The 16628-nt window shown below is 35.2% G+C and overlaps 3 protein-coding genes across 6 annotated transcripts; all 3 read right to left on the bottom strand.

The window, feature by feature from the left end:
* Nucleotides 1–87: 87 nt before the first annotated feature.
* Nucleotides 88–4546, bottom strand: Cand1 (Cullin-associated and neddylation-dissociated 1). The gene is made up of 8 exons (XM_068294432.1): nt 4279–4546; nt 3838–4221; nt 3489–3778; nt 3272–3434; nt 1842–3206; nt 569–1781; nt 350–496; nt 88–288 (listed from the first exon to the last, which is right to left on the bottom strand). The coding sequence occupies exons 1-8, from the start codon at nt 4321–4323 to the stop codon at nt 158–160; spliced, it is 3738 nt and encodes a 1245-aa protein (XP_068150533.1). The 5' UTR covers nt 4324–4546; the 3' UTR covers nt 88–157.
* Nucleotides 4547–4698: 152 nt separating this feature from the next.
* On the bottom strand, nt 4699–6167 carry nmd (no mitochondrial derivative). The gene is made up of 2 exons (XM_068294433.1): nt 5879–6167; nt 4699–5799 (listed from the first exon to the last, which is right to left on the bottom strand). Exons 1-2 carry the CDS (start codon nt 6058–6060, stop codon nt 4854–4856), a joined length of 1128 nt encoding a protein of 375 aa, XP_068150534.1. The 5' UTR covers nt 6061–6167; the 3' UTR covers nt 4699–4853.
* A 3617-nt stretch (nt 6168–9784) lies between these two features.
* On the bottom strand, nt 9785–16440 carry gus (gustavus). 4 transcript variants are annotated; one of them, XM_068294797.1, is made up of 4 exons: nt 14245–14384; nt 14088–14173; nt 10650–11541; nt 9785–10328 (listed from the first exon to the last, which is right to left on the bottom strand). In XM_068294797.1, exons 2-4 carry the CDS (start codon nt 14103–14105, stop codon nt 10189–10191), a joined length of 1050 nt encoding a protein of 349 aa, XP_068150898.1. In that variant the 5' UTR covers nt 14106–14173; nt 14245–14384; the 3' UTR covers nt 9785–10188. The 4 variants fall into 4 exon arrangements, with proteins under 4 accessions (XP_068150898.1, XP_068150899.1, XP_068150900.1 ...); XM_068294798.1 differs by lacking the exons at nt 14088–14173; nt 14245–14384 and adding an exon at nt 16293–16440 and having other exon boundaries at nt 10650–11539; XM_068294799.1 differs by lacking the exons at nt 14088–14173; nt 14245–14384 and adding an exon at nt 16109–16129 and having other exon boundaries at nt 10650–11539.
* Nucleotides 16441–16628: the final 188 nt, after the last annotated feature.

Genomic DNA, 16628 nt, shown 5'->3' with positions numbered 1-16628 from the left:
TAAATGCATTTTAATCAAATGAAGGGACTTCATTTATTGCTTATTTGAAAAACGTAAAGATTATCGGAAAGAAGATACATGCACATATTTTCTTAATACATTATTCAAAGCAATTTTAAGTTTTATTAAATTAAAACGAATTCTGATTTTTGCTGTTTTAGCTCTGGTCCATGGCAATGATATCTGAGCTACCAGTGATCGAATCCTTTTGGACATAATCATAGATCTTAAACAATTCTGGAGTTTCCTTTATTGACTTGAGAAAATCGATCAGTTGTTGATTTTTGTCTATAAAATATGGAAAAGAATTATTATCCACATTAATTAAATTAAGTTTACCGACACCTACTAGCTTTTGGTATTTTCGAAAGGGCAGAAACAGCGCGAAGGGCAGAACGTTTCAATTCATCTTGTTTTTCATATTCTTGTTTCACAGAATTTGCCTTCACCTTGTGTGTGCATGTATCGCGCAATTGTTGAACGAATTGATCCAGTCCTGGCAAATGGATAAACAATTGATAATGTTAATAATACATATTCATGAATCAAATTATATGGGTATATATACTTAGTAAAACTTTATCGGGACATAGGACTGCCAAACGTGCCGTCATTAGATACGTCAACATCTTAATGTCATAGTGATCGCAAAGACCAGCTTGAACATGATCCAGGAACTGCATAACATCGACACGATCTAAACCTTGCTCAAGCAGCGTATACATGCATTCAAAAGCTGCTTTGCGTATATCGAGACCATCGTCCACAGTGTGTTTAAACGGACCCATCTCCACTTCACGTATAAGTTCGCTCTTTACCTTCGTTTCGGAGTATAACCATGGCAATAAAGTTGGTAGCAAATCGCGCACTAAGCTTGGCTTATTGTGCACAGCCGAATTGAAAGCTACGAGAGCAACACGCCGTACGGGTGGATCTGGATCACGCAGGGCAAACAGGAATTCTCCAATGTTTTGCTTCAGAAGCACATCAATTGGTTGCGGTTGATCCGAAATTGTAAATTTCACCGATGATACAACGACTGTGCGCATGGTGGCGCTCTCAGAGCGCAGAGCTTGCTGAAGCTGCGGCAATAACTCCTCAGGATTTACAAGTACCAGCTTGCCGAGGCATTCGGCAACAACATTACGCGAGCCCTCTTCCGAACACTCGCAATGCTTGAAAAGCTGTGTCCATATCGATGGCACCGACGGCAATAGCTGTGCTAATCCAGCCGGAGTTGTCGATAAGGATGAAATTACTTCTTTTAACGAATGAAGCAGCAGATACTGCCGCTTTGGCTGTGCTTCAATTTCTTTTAAAATGAGTGGCAAATAAGTTTGTAGGCTACCAACTGATACGGCGCCCAGAGCATGAGAAGCAGCTGCCTTTACATCTTCAGAGGTGGCACCAAAGCATTCAATTATGGTTTGCGGTAAAACTTGTATAGAGCTCAGATCAAAGTGTCGGCCGATTTCACCAATTGTGAGGAGACAAAATATAACTTGTGTATCGTTGCGCTTTTGAAGGTCGGTTATCAATTTGGTAGCCAATGGCGTGGCCACCTGAGGACATTGTTGGGTAAGGGCCGCAATGCACTTGGCCGATGAGTGATAGGCTTGCTTATGCAACTGTATTTGTTCCGATGGTCGTGTTGATGATGTATCACTGCCAATTAAAACTGGCTCCATTAACTTGGAAACAAGGGATTGATAATCCAAGCCTGACAGCTGTGTCTGCACCAGGGCTTGGAATAGCTCTAAAGTGCAATTTAAAGCGGAACCCTGTTTTTAAAATGGAAATAATTAAAACCAGCTTAATGGTCGAATATTCAAATCTCTTACCTGCAATAAAGGAGATCTGACCAAAAGGAGAACAGATGGCAAAAACTGTTCATGAATGCCAACTAAAGCTTGTGGCTGCATTCGTGCTGTTGTACTGAGCAAAGTAAGTGAATACTGTGCTACATGAAGGTCGGAGTCTGATATAAGTGGCGGTATCTCAACAATAGCAGTTTGCAATAGATTTGAGTCAAAGCTGCACGAATAGTTGATAACTATTTTGTTAATCAGATCCAGTGAGTGAAGTTTTAGAGCCCTATGATTCTTGCGCAAGAAAGTGCCTAGTGTGGGCAACACATCATGGAGAATGGGAGTCAAATCAATCCGCAGAGGAGAGGCTGCAATCATTGTCAATGCTTTCACGCTACTCAGGCGGGTCACTTCGTTCTTTAGCCGTTCCATAAAGATGGGCAAACAAACAGCCAATTCGCTTTTTAGAGTGTCTCCCATATTGGCAATTATTTGACCCATACATGCTATAGCTCGCTCCTTAACTTCCTGATCAACATCAGTCACTTTCAGTTTCTGCAATGTGCATGAATAAACTTGGCTGACAAAAGGTGAAACATCAAAATCGCCATTTGATTTTCCAGCATCATTGCCCAGGGGACGAATGACTTTCACCAACTGTTGCAGCACCATTAAAGCTTCAGTAGCAATTTTATAAAATGGATCAAACACCGATGTTACAACCAACGGCACTAGCAATGGTATATGCGAATGGAAAACTTGTGGCTGATGGCCTTGAAGCAAGGAGTATAGAAATCCCAAGGATTCAATTTTCATGTTGCTAGTTGAGCTTTTGTCGTTTAACGAATAGCTTATGCCGGGAACAATGCTTTCTAAATGTGGACCCAAGGCTCCAGGTAGAGAGTTTAACAACTCGCGCAATAGCAGAAAGCAATCTTGACGGGTTTTCATTGACTTTTCACGCATTAGCGGCTGAATAGCTTTGATAATTTGCGGCAATTGTTCGATTAACAATGACGTTGGACCAGAAACTTGTTCCATGGAGTCAGGATCATGAGCAATCTCATCGGTGGGACGAGTATTTTTTAGCAATGCAACATATGCATGGAAAATATCTGATTTAACATTCTCTTCGCGCTCTTTAAAGCGCGCTATCAACGCAGGGCTCAAATTGCGATAAAAATCTTCAATAAGTTCCGGACGAGTAGCTATTAAAACTTCTAAACACTTGGCTGCAGCCCGTCGAACCTTCCAGCTCATATCGTCATCATCGCTGTACTCCTCGCTGTCAACATATTCATCCTCTTCGGTATCCATAGCAATGCCAGTGTCACCGTCATCGGCCTCATAGTTGTAATTAGGGTCATATGTAACATATTTCAAACAAAGCTCGAGAATCTATATAAAATAAAGATAGGATAATTAATAATTTTAAAAGTGGGGATCGTAATTCAGTAACATACCATAGGAATGTGTGAATTGATGGCTTCTGGACAGCGCATTACAAATGCCTCGCAAGCTTGAAGGCAAAACTCACGCAATTCATCGTCATCTCGTTGACTGTATTGCCGAAGCAAGTGCATGGCGCGATCAATATGACTGCATAGACGATGGCCAGCCTGTCGACTAGAAAAAAGTCTTAGTCAAACTTTTATCGAATATGTCTTTGTTAAATCTTACCATATTGAAGCCAAACATTGAATGTAAGTGCGAATGGCACCTGGATTCGGCGGATTCTCAAGGCCTTCTAATAGATGATCGATTACTCCATTGTAAGCATTGCTATTTGCTTGGATCAGTAGAAATGACAAACCGACAATAGTACGTTTACGAACTGCTTGACGTGGCGACGCTAGCTGTGGCATTAAGGCTTTCAATATGGTGCTGTGAAACGGTACTAGGAACTCGCCAAAACGTGAAAGAAGATCCGATAATATGTCAAGAGACTCTAATTTCACCGAAACATCTTCCTGCAATGGACCAGAAACAATTAAATAATCTTGCCATCCACACCGTTCAATTGACTTACTTTCTCAATAGCAGTACTAAGTTTGCCAGTTATACGCTGACATACATTGGGCGCCAGGGAATTTGTCGACTGTGGTAGCTCAGCAATGACAGTTTTCAATCCAATACTTGAAATATCTCTTAATTGTTCTGTATTTGACATCATATTGCCACAGAGCGAGTCAACAATAGTTTCCACTTGGTTCTCCTTTACTTTGTTGACCAATGGCCCGAGACACTTTACGGCTAAGTTCTGCACCTCACCGTTTTTGTCTTCGAGTAACTTTAAGACCATTCGTACCACCTTCTTTTCCGACTCATCATCTAGTATTATGCTGTCTTTTTGCAATTCAGTCATTAAATCATTAGTTGCCATAAAGCGAAAATCCTTGTCCGTGGACGTCATCTGAAAATATATGCGAAATGTATTGCCATTCCATTGACATCCTTTGCATACACACACCTTTTCAAGCAAATTTGCAATTTGATGGTACTGGTGCGACGCCATTGTGAGCGCTTTATCTATATATACGATGACTTTAAATAAATCCTGAGATGCCCCTTACTCAAAATACGAATACGCGATGTGTACACAATGCAGACAATACTTATCCGCAATTATTGCAATTTCAGACGCCCGAAAAACCAATTTATTTATTAAAATTTAGACAAAATTTCATACAAAAAGAGTAGGCGACTAGTGGTGATAAAAAGTTGCGTCTGCCATGAAGCTAAGATTTTTCGATTAATTTTTTGCCGACATGTGGTTATCGTTTGTCTTTCCTGGTTGTATCATCACTAGCACAAACAAAAGACGTTTGCCATTTACCGCTAAAAACAATATATTTGACAGGAATACCCTTTTTTTAAAATCAAAACAATGTTTAACTAAAAAACAAATATGTTTGTTATATTATTTGTATATAAAATGTTTAATTGAAGTACAGGTTGAATATGTGGTCAATTTTGGTTTTTTTATTGACTATTATATACATACAATAAGTCTGTAATTAGCCAATTTCACTGACAACTGATTTCTTAATCTAGCTCAATTCTATTATCCAATAATAGGTTTCCAGTATGCATTTTAGATTCCCGTATTTTCATGTGTGAACTCAATAGATCATCCATTGTAATGGAAATCTCCTTTTTGTTAATATTTGCATTCGAATTTGAAGACTGTAATATATTGTCGTTTACTCGCATAAACTGTCTCATTCTGTGCACTGAAGCATTACGGCACATTTCTCGAAGATCGGATCCGGAATAGCCGTTAGTTAATTTCGCCAAACGATTAAGGTCAACGTCATCGCTGATTTCCTCACAGTCTAGAATTAACTTTAAAATTTCTTTTCTCTGCAATTCTGTTGGAAGACCAATGTGGAACTGTGCTGGCATTCGGCGTACGATAGCTTTATCCAGGTCCTGTGGCCGATTGGTGGCACCCATTACAATGACCGACGACTTGGAATCTGTGCTCAAACCATCCCATAACATCATAAACTGAGTTTTCATCATAGCTGTTGCCTCGTGATCAGTTGAGTTTCGAGCACGCAGGAACGAATCAATCTCATCAATAAAAATTATGCACGGTTGAATTTTGGCAGCCAGGGAAAAGACTGCGGAAGCTAGCTTTTGTGATTCGCCATACCATTTATCGGTCAGAATTGCCACGTCTAAATTTATAAACCTCATGCCGGCTTCCTTAGCAGTTGCTTTAGCAATCAAAGTTTTTCCGCAGCCGGGAGGACCATGCAGTAACACACCCTTCGGAGCTTGCCAAAGTTTAGAACCCTTGAACAAATCTTTATGTTGAACAGGCAGGACAACAGACTCCCTAAGCTCCTGAATAATCAAGTCTAGTCCAGCGATATCGTTCCACTGAACCTTGATGTCAGCTGGAACGACTAGGTGTGATGCAATCATTAATTCATAGTCGGTGAATTCCTGAGTAGTTAGTTTTAATCCGTCTTCTTTACTTAATCTATGAATTCATTAGTATATATGATCATTTAGTTGTCATAATCAATTATATTTAGCTATGTATATTAATAAAATTTTACCTTTTCAACTGTTCTTCTGCAAGCAATTTTGCTTTTTTCTTATTTTTACTCGTAGGGTCCAATTGGTTCATCATCCACTTCACGGAATAATATGTAACAAGCGAGGCAAATGATATTCGTATCAATGCTTGAAACACTTGTCCTCTTGTGATATCTGAACCTCCAAAACTAAAATTATCCATTCTTATTTAATTGTTATTAATTTTCTGATATTTTTATTATATTTTTTACAATATTTTGTAAATGTACATGTATGTATATGTATTTGTACACATTGGCGTACAAAATGGCAACATGAATTCGCCTCCCTTATACACCGTGAGAAATATTTAACAGAAAGAAAAAATTAAACGAAACAGTTAAGTCCAGATGTTTTTTTTTTTACTTATATACATAAATAAAAATACATTTATAAAAATTTTAAAAATAAAATAAAATCAAATTGAATTAATATAATAAAAAAGAAAAACAAAAACAAGAAACGAAAAAACGAAATGTAAAAAACAAAAACGAAACGAAAAAACAAAAATATTTACAAATTAAAAAGGAATAAAAAATGTCCTTCTCCTACAAAAACAGGACATATTATTTGGACTCTCTTCCTGGTCTTGGGAATCTGGAGCAGGATGTTGAAGCAAAGTTCGTGGCCCAGACGAAGGTCGAAGTTAAAGAAATTTTAGAGGGAGCCTATTTTGACCCGGGTGCATTTTGCGAGATGGAGGAGTTGGTGCCATACAGTCTCAACATCGATGAGTTTTGGCAGCACTCCATCCCCTTTGTCCATAAGGTAAGTCCAATCATTATCCAAGGAGCCTTGGATCCAAACTACCCATTGTGTCTCACATACATTTGCAGATCTTTGTAGTGCTGATGACCAACCTTAATACGGGACACATAAAGTTGATCCACGCTGTCAACTGCTGCCAAAATTCGAAGACGGAAGCGAAGAGATTCGTAAGTACCTACATATTTTAATTTATATATATGTATATTATGTTAATATTAATGTAATATTTTTTGATACTCCAGCTGACTAATTCTGACGAGGTGACTGACACAATAGTCCAGGTTATGGAACAGGTGCCATCAAAGCGACTTAAGAATATTGTGGCGCTGGTGTCGGACCGCAACCGAATGAATGTCTGTGGTGTTTGATTCCACCAATCTTGTCAGCGAATTCAACATGGAGAAGGGCCCCTTCACATCGGTTAGAATGGAGGCAATACTGGCGACTACTTTTCAGAGGGCCACTTATTCGAGCCAGCTAAACGAGATGGAGACGATGTGCAATGCTTTTAACTACAACACGCTGCAATTACTATGAGGGTTCTGTACTTCCATGGAGAAGGTCATGAAAAAGGTGTTCGACATCGATGCCAGCATCACCAGCTTCAAAGTCGAGCACCTTTCGAATGACAAATTGGAGGCATATGGCCGTAGTGCGGTTAGCCAGATGCCCTTCATCGAGAAGGAGCTATGTGCCAAGGTGGGCGTAGTTCACTTTTTAGTGTATGAGGTGGCATAAATAAACTATAACTCATAATATTTGTAAGTAGATTAGTTTTAATTCGTTCAAAGGTATATTAATCTCAAGATTGTCCAAATGCCTTTTAAGTTTTGTTTGTGGTGGAGGACTCTCCATTCGTAGAGCTTCCATATGTGATCTTTCCGAGATTTTTCGACATCAATTCCTTCTTAGCAATTTCGGTTCTCAGCTTTTCCATTCCATTTTGGTATAAAAGCCATATAGTTTTCCAATTCTTTGGTCTGAAATAGATGAAGTTGTATTAAATTGGATTATATTGGAGAGCTGTTAACAGTTAATTCCTGCACCTGTGTTTAATCGCTAAGCAAATCTTCCTGATAATTTTGTGACTATTATCGATCATCCAGATCTTCCAGGTTGTCATCAATATAATGGCGAATGGAATATCCCAAGTTTTCCAAGCTTTAGCCAAAAAATAGCATCGCATTGTTACCAAGAAATTAACCATATCTTTAAAGAGTTGAAATATTTTTGTGTTACATTCTGATCGTTAAATAATAATAAATAAATAATAAATAATTAGTAACTAAAAATATAATTTCTCCCAGTGCAAAATTCGCCGAGTACCTTCAATTTGCCTTAAAATTGGATATTTCGCGTTAAAAAAAATCTATTTCGCCTTAAAAAATCGACCCATCGCCTTAAAAAATTGAAACTTCGCCTTAAAAAATTGACTCTTCGCCTTAAAAAATTGAATCTTCGCCGTAGCCTCTTTTACATATGTATTTGTACACATTGGTGTTAGGGTAACGTCGGTTAGTTATAGTTTAATCCATACATTTACAATCTTGATATTTCAAATTTACAAAATGGAAGGAACAACCACATCGATTCAAATCTTCAATGCACCTGTAGATAATCCAGATGTATAAATACTTTCTTACCAAGCGCTTGCAGAAAAATGTATGTGAATCACATTTGACATAAAAGGGAAGAAACCGAACTGTTTAAAACTTTTAAAGTTTTTTGGCTTTCCTTTTTTTAGATCCTTGATGCTAAATTATATTTTTACCACTGTCACCAATCGAATGAATGCAAAAAAAAAAAAGAAACATTATCTTTATTTAAAAGTGACATATCCATATCCATTATTATCAAATTGTTGGTCAAAACAACTTTGAAGTTAATTTTGATAAATTTATCATATACTGGCTTTGGCGAATACAAATATAGAATTCTGTACTCTCGCACATTTGTCATATAATTCTTTACAAATAGAAACAAACCTATTTATTTTGTCTGATAAATAAAACAAGTTTAAGTCTAAGCGACCCTTGCTACCGATTTGCTACCAACTTTGAAAAATCAGGGATTTTTTGTGCGGTTGGAATCAAATCAAAAGTCTATTTTATCAGTTAAATTAGGTCTTTATTAAATGTCATGAAATTTAATAATTAACTTATGTATAAACCATCTAAAATGCTTTATAAGTACACATGTTGGAATTAACTTGGCTGTATACACAAATGATTTATATATATATACATATGTATACATATATATAGTTTATATATATATATATATGTTTGTGTATATATTCATGTTCGTAATATTATATTCCAAATTGGCTTATTCAATAAAATCCAAAATTTATGATTACATGAAGGTTGGTTGTTTACGTCTGAAAACTATGTAAGCTAGAAAACTGAATGCAAAAATACTTTAGGCATACCTTTGTTACATAATAATCTGTTGTATGTAAAGTCTCTTATTAGTTTCATCTGTTTCTCAAAGAAAAATCAGTGGAAAACAGTTCTACACTATTGGAATAATATTTAATTAGGATGGATTATGATTGATTTTCGAAACTACTTTAAGCATTTACATATGTGGTTAAAGCAACCCAGGGTTCGCAGCATTTCGCGATTAAATATAAATTTCGATTTTTCATTTTATAAATATGGAAAAGGTATGTATTTGTAGTGTTCACAAACACACATACATATAAGTTGTGTGTCGTCATATTTGATAAAGTGCATTGTGTGAGATTCCGTCGCATCAGAATAAAAAATGTTTATGCCTATTAAATTATTGCACCTCCATATAATAATGTGTTGTGAGTAAATGTGTTGTTTGTTGTTGTTGTTGTTTAAAGAAAACCTAAATACATTGTATGTTTATACCGATAGACCGATGCAAACCTCTCTCTATCTCTCTGTCGATAAATTACTTTACAAAAAGTAAGAGAAACACAAGACAATTTCTGATCTCATCACAAAAAAATAGACAGTTACAATTTGACTTATTATAGAAATAGGCATTGCTTTCTCGTCGTTGATATTGCACACGACAACTGGTCACGGCCCAATACAGAGTGTTTAAGTTAGTTTGTTTGTGTTGAATGAATTAGAAGCAAAACATAGTTCAAAAATTGAGTTTTATGTAAATGTTATTTTACAATCTGTGTATACACACACCTAAACACATCCTCGTCTCGCCTCGAGGAAGTTTGTTGGTTGGTTGCTTTTGTTGCTTGTGTGGCGACGAGTTTTCTTTCTTTCCAATTTATTACAAAATGAGATGTCGGGGTATTATTAAATATAATATTAATTGCATTCGACTTATAAATTACAATACGAATTTGAAAACTAATTTCGAGTATAGTTAAGAACTTTATACTTTTACATTTCTTCTTTGACGACAGAGAAACTAACATTGATCTAAGACTATTACAAACTAAATCAGTTTTCCTTTGCTGCTTTCATCACATGCAGCAAGAATTAAAACTGTTACACTTTATACTCGTTAACCATTATCAAAAATATTATCTACGATTTTTATACAATAAATACGTTTTCATTGATTGCGGAAGTTGAAGCTGTTGTATGCGTTCCTCCAAATTCACTCGACCAATTTTTTGTCGAATTGTTCTTCGGCAAAGATCCATTAATGGCAAAGGTTCAGCTAAAATGTATAAAATCACATTATTACTAGAGACGAGATTGCGTTGAAAAATATCACAACTAGCTTTATACGATTTTTAAAAAATTTGTTCTACATTATTTTAAATCTATCATAAAACTTTTCTGAAGCGATAAATATACATATGTACCTATATATTTTGGAATGAAATACGTGAGTTATTATAATAAATGACAAGCAGAAAGTTTATATCGGTATTACTTTTATATATACATGTATATATATAGAAATTGGCAAACATAACTAAGCAAGACTCTAAGGTATAAACATTAACTAGTATTAAGCACAAATCAAAATACTCACGATCTAGTCCGCCTATATAGCGCATTGTAATCTCGCAATGTCCCCAAACGGCCGACACAACGGGATAGAGTTTCTTTCCTTTCAACCCTCTAAATGCAATTCCCAGATATTGCTGATCGACAATAAAGCTCAAGGTGCCTTCGTCCATGTCTAAAGCCACTAAAAACTTATCGGGAACCAAGAAAGCTTCATCATTCTTCAAAATGGCCGGATATGTGACACCGGCGCAGTTTTTCGAGTCATGGTACAATTTGTTTCTACCCAAATCCCAGCCCCAACTTAGCTCAGTGGAACCCACTAGGCTTTGATAGCCAACCGAATGCAGTGGTGCATCAGCTGTGGCCACGCCCACTACTGCATGCGTACCCCTCTGCCTGGTTGGCCAATAAATCTCCCAAATGTGCAGACCTTTGGTTAGGCCAACTTTGCCGCGTATGCAATCGGTGCTTTGTGCCACAGGATGTCTGTGAAATGTCAATTTGTCGTCCTCTTTTACAAATATATTAAGGGATCTGTCCTCTGAGTTCCACGAATTCTTTAATTGAATTTCGCGACTCGCTGGCGGCATATCTAGCAAAATGTCTATTCGTGCTGGCTTTACAAAGTCTGCTTGTAATTCCCTGGGGATAATTGGTTTGAATGTAGCCTGCGAATCATTACGGCTAACTGTTTTGACACCGCCACTAATTTTTTGACCCATGTTCATGCCACGGCAGCTTCGAGATCTTCTCTGGTCAATGGCTACTTTATACGATAGACGAAGGCGCTCAAAATCTCTCGGTTCTAATCTGGATAGTACGACTCGAGGAGTTAATGTTGATGATGTTGAAATACTTTGAGGGCGTCGCCTTTCACTGGACCTTACTGAAGGTGTCCGACCACCCTTATACCTGAAAATAAACAAAAACAAAATAAAAAATAGTATATAAATATATAACCTTTGGTTTTTGGCAACATTTTTCTCTCTCATTGATGCATACAATGCCAATATGTACATTTAATTTTTTTTTACCTTGAAGTATGCCTCCACATTATTTATTTGTACATATACATTTGGTAGACATACTTATGTATGTACATACATATGTGTGATGTAGGGACATATACATACACTTGCCAGAAAAACTATCCGTACATGCAAGTATTATATAGAAAATTTAAGTTTACATCGGATAATAACAGCGATAAAGTTATAATTTGATAGGTCTGTTTTATTATTAAATTTATTCGATATTTTTTTTTGATTCTTACGATGTTTTATAATTCTTGTTACACGAGAAGCATTTTTTTTAAATTTAAAATGAAAATGTGGCAACATTGTAACCTAGAAAAAGTTTCCGTACGCATCGAAAAGGGGGCATCCCATGCTGTCAGCTGATCTTTATTAACTCAATTACAGTTACATTTTAGTTTGTGGTATTTTGTGGCGTGAATACATGACTTTCAAGATAGCTTAACATATAAAAAGTTCGAGTATTTAGCATGGCACCCAAAAGTAAGGAAATTACTCCAGACGAACGGAAAATTATTCTAAAACTTCGAAATGAAGGGAAGTCTTTTCGAGAAATTGGAAAAATAATAGGCAGGTCCCACTCCTCTGTCCAGTACGTGGTTAATAGCTTCGAAAAAACTGGCTCTATTCTTTCAAAGCCACGTTCTGGGCGCCCGAGCAAGCTGTCAGATCGTGAAAAACGGTCAATATTGCAGGAAGTAAAGAAGAATCCTCGAGTAACTGCATCGAAATTAAGCGAAAATGTTAAAGATTCGTTTGGTAAAACCATTCATGAAGACACTGTTCGCAAAATATTGAAAAAAGAGGGTTATCATGGCCGTGTAGCACGTAAGAAGCCCTACATATCAGATGTCAACCGAAAGAAGCGAATGGATTTTGCCAATGAACATGTAAATAAGCCTCCAGAGTTTTGGGAAAGTGTTTTATTTTCGGACGAAAGCAAATATTGCATATTTGGCATTAAGGGAAGAAAACTCGTATGGCGTAAAAGTGGTACTGCTTTGAATAAAGAAAATTTGGCGCCCACTGTCAAACATGGCGGAGGTGGGGTGATGGTCTGGGGGTGTATGGCGGCCGAAGGAGTGGGTAAACTCGTATTTATAGAATCCATTATGGACCAATATGGATATTTGAATGTTTTAAAGTCCAATTTGAAACCAAGTGCTGAGCAGTTGGGGCTGGGAGACGATTATTATTTCCAACATGATAACGATCCCAAGCACACTGCGCACAATGTTAAGCTCTGGTTGCTATTTAATACTAAAAAAAGGCTAGATACTCCACCACAATCACCAGACCTTAACCCCATCGAACATTTATGGGATTTGCTGGAACGCAAAATTCGACAGCACACCATAACTTCGAAGGAAATGCTCAAAAACGTCCTTTTGAGTGAATGGGGTGCTATTACCAAAGATGAAACATCCAAATTGGTGAATTCGATGCCCCGTCGCCTCGCAGAGGTCCTTAAGAGGAGAGGCTATCCTACGAGCTATTAAAGCTCAATATATTATAAGATTTTTGAATATTTTTTAAGTTTTTATTTTGTTGTACGGATACTTTTTCTGTTCCTTTCTTATGAAGTTTTTTGTTTTTGTTTGCTAATTTTAATTTAAAATAATAGAATCGTGTAAAAACGAGTTAAATATATTGGACAATAACTATGTTGAACATATGAATGGCAATTTCATACTTTTAAGTTTATTAAAGCACAATTTTTTTGACAAATTGTTAAGTTCTCATGGTGTACGGATATTTTTTCTGGCAAGTGTATGTATGTACGTTCATATATTTAAATTGCAAACTTTCTGCATTTATGAACATCGTATGTATATATGTACATACATAGATAAAATGTATGCCGCATTCGCAAATCAATATGCATACATCCACACACACTTATGTACATACATATAATCTGCATACAAAATACATTAATCATTTTATATGTAAGTATGTATGTAATCGCAGACATTTGCAATCGTTGCTGTAAAATTTTGATAAACTAATTTTTCACTTCTGTGAAGGTCTTACATACACACGCGTAAGTGCATTTGTATGTGTATGTAGTTGTGTACACAAAGTAACCTTCCAAAAGTAAAAAATTAATAAATTGGCCTTGATAATGAACATAATTTTATATACATACAATGTATATATTTACATATATGTATGTGTATATACTTAAACATTTTTCATTTATATATACACAGACACATGCATATGCACGCACATATGTATGTACTTATGTATGTTCGTACAGAGATACATATGCATGTATGTATGTATGTATTTCGAATCCTATTGATATTTCCCTTTTTTATCCAACAGACACACAATAAATTTTTTGTATGTTTGTACATTTTTATACACAAATGATTAAAAAAGCATTAGTTTTTAACAAATCACTTAAACATTTTTACCTTTTTTTTGCCAAGTTCCATCTACAAAACTTATTAAATTGAGAGTTAAAAAACACAACGACAAAATGGCGTCAGCAATGAGTGGAACACTAATTATTGAAAATTGTAAAAAACAAGTTTCATTATTAATGCGAATATGTATGAAGTCACATCTACATACATATACATATGGCACACAGCAAAAAATATACTTTCAATAATTGTTAATTGTTATATACGTTTTTCAATTAAATAAATATATCCACCAAACTAAGCCAAATTTTGGGCCCTGAAACTACGCTTACAAAACTACCACACGAGTTCTCAAGGTTGCACATGAGCCAAGCCAAGCACAGGGTGATTCGAGTTGAAACAACATTGAATTCATTTTGGGGCCTAGCTGCACGATGGAAATGAAACAAAAACTACAGTCAGTGTGACATTCATTAATTTTATTTGCGATGGTCCAACTCCAAGATTCACTATATAATTTGAATTAGTATTTCACAAAATTAAGAAGTATTAAATATTTCGGTAAAGCTAAAATAAAAATAATTAAAGCTGTCCACATTTTAAATCGCTTTTTTAAAATAAACTAACGTAACATTTGCAACACTTTCGAAAGGATTTTCATAATTTTAAGGAAAAAATAATAATTTTCACATATTATGCACTTTATTTTGAATTCATTTGTCGCTTTTAGTGTTTGTGGGAACAAGTAGGTTTCATTCCTTGTGTTCCACATAAATATGTATGTATGCATACCTTTCTGTCTGTTGATTCAACACTCACAATTTCCTGGGTGCATCATATGATACATCAATTTGATATTGTATGTACATACATGGATAAACTAGTTTTTTAAATGTGCAACATCGTAAATATTTAAATAATAATAAGATTGAACGTTTTGCATTTCTCTTTATACCTATACCTTGCTTAACTGGACAAATTGGTATGTTTTAAAAGAATAATTCCAATTTGTTCGATACTTCTCAAAATTTACCCTATTAGTTCAAAATCAATTACATATATTTCATCAAATCCTGTACCTTCTTTTATATTTATTTTTGCAATAAAATACATACTAAGCGTAGTTTGAAAAACTAAATTATCTCATAAAACTTTAAGAACTCTTTAAAAAGACTGAAGCAATTCTTGTGAAACTTTTATTTTTATAGGATACAGTCATTTAATTTTCCATACATACATATGTACATATGTATGTATGGATTCGTTTGTAATATGTAAATGTTCGTTTTGCTCTAAGGTGTCACAAAAAAAATTTTAACATTTTTTAATTTCTACATATATGTATATACATACATATAACTTTTCAACACACATATGTACATACTTTCATCCAAATGTATCTTACTATAACACTAACATAAATGCCGCTTTCGAAACTTTCCTATGTGCACAAACATACATATGTACATACATACATATGTAATAATATTTCGGGGAATGTTTTTTTTTTTTTAGCAACAAAGACTTTTGTATGTTTATTTATGTATGTGAGTAGGATGTATGCCTTCGTAACTGTGATGTACGTACAAATTTGATGGCTTATAATGGCAATCAGCTGTTTCTTAACAGCTTATCGATAAATTATTGTATGTTCACTTTAAACGTACATTAGTACATACATTCATAAATATGTATGCAAATTCCCTTGAAAAGCAAAAAAAAATTGTACTCCTTTTTAATGTTATAAATGATGAGCAAACATATATGTATATGCACATACACACTTTTGTACACTGAATGTTCATTATGTTTTATGTTGCAAAATTGTGCATCATCATCATTTGGTTATACATAGATATGTACGCAATACGTACCGTATCTACATGTATGAACAATATTCATACGTATGCATATGTATGTTTGAAGGGGATATATGTATACACACACATCTACAGAATACACACAATAGAGTGTACTTATGTACATATAAACAATTAATAACAAAATCTTTTATAATTAAATTGCAATTGCTTAATATTTATACACACATATTTATGTTTTAAGGTACATACATTCGCGACACCGTTTATTTTTATTCAATAAAGTTCACCAACACAAATGCAGCAATCAACGTTTGTATGTATGTATGTATGTATGTATGTACATATAGACACACACATGTAATATTGAGTCCACGGAACAAGAGTTTCTTAATTTGGTAATAAACCATTATGTGAAATACATCGTAGAACTTACATTACTTCCGTCTATTTTACTTTCGTCAAAAAAAAAAAAAAAAACAACACATAAAATAGTAAAACAAAATACCACGTAAAAACGATTGGAATTGGAACCGCGAAACCAGTTGGACTGTGAGTATGATAGGGACAAAGCGGAATTGACTTTTCATTTGGGGCGCTTCTGCACGAGAATACTTTGGTAAATTTTTGGGCATATGTACATAACTAAAATTTACATGCAGAATATCAAAACGTTACAGTCACACGTTCCGTTTTAAAAATGCAAATAGCCAAACATTTACAATAATTCTGAACTTTTGGTGCATTTTTCCAGAACGAAGCCTTTACTCTT

This window comes from Drosophila tropicalis, unplaced genomic scaffold, assembly GCF_018151085.1.
Source record: "Drosophila tropicalis isolate 14030-0801.00 unplaced genomic scaffold, ASM1815108v1 contig_845, whole genome shotgun sequence".
Classification (NCBI taxonomy): Eukaryota; Metazoa; Arthropoda; class Insecta; order Diptera; family Drosophilidae; genus Drosophila; species Drosophila tropicalis.
This window is presented reverse-complemented; position numbering and strand designations above follow the sequence as displayed.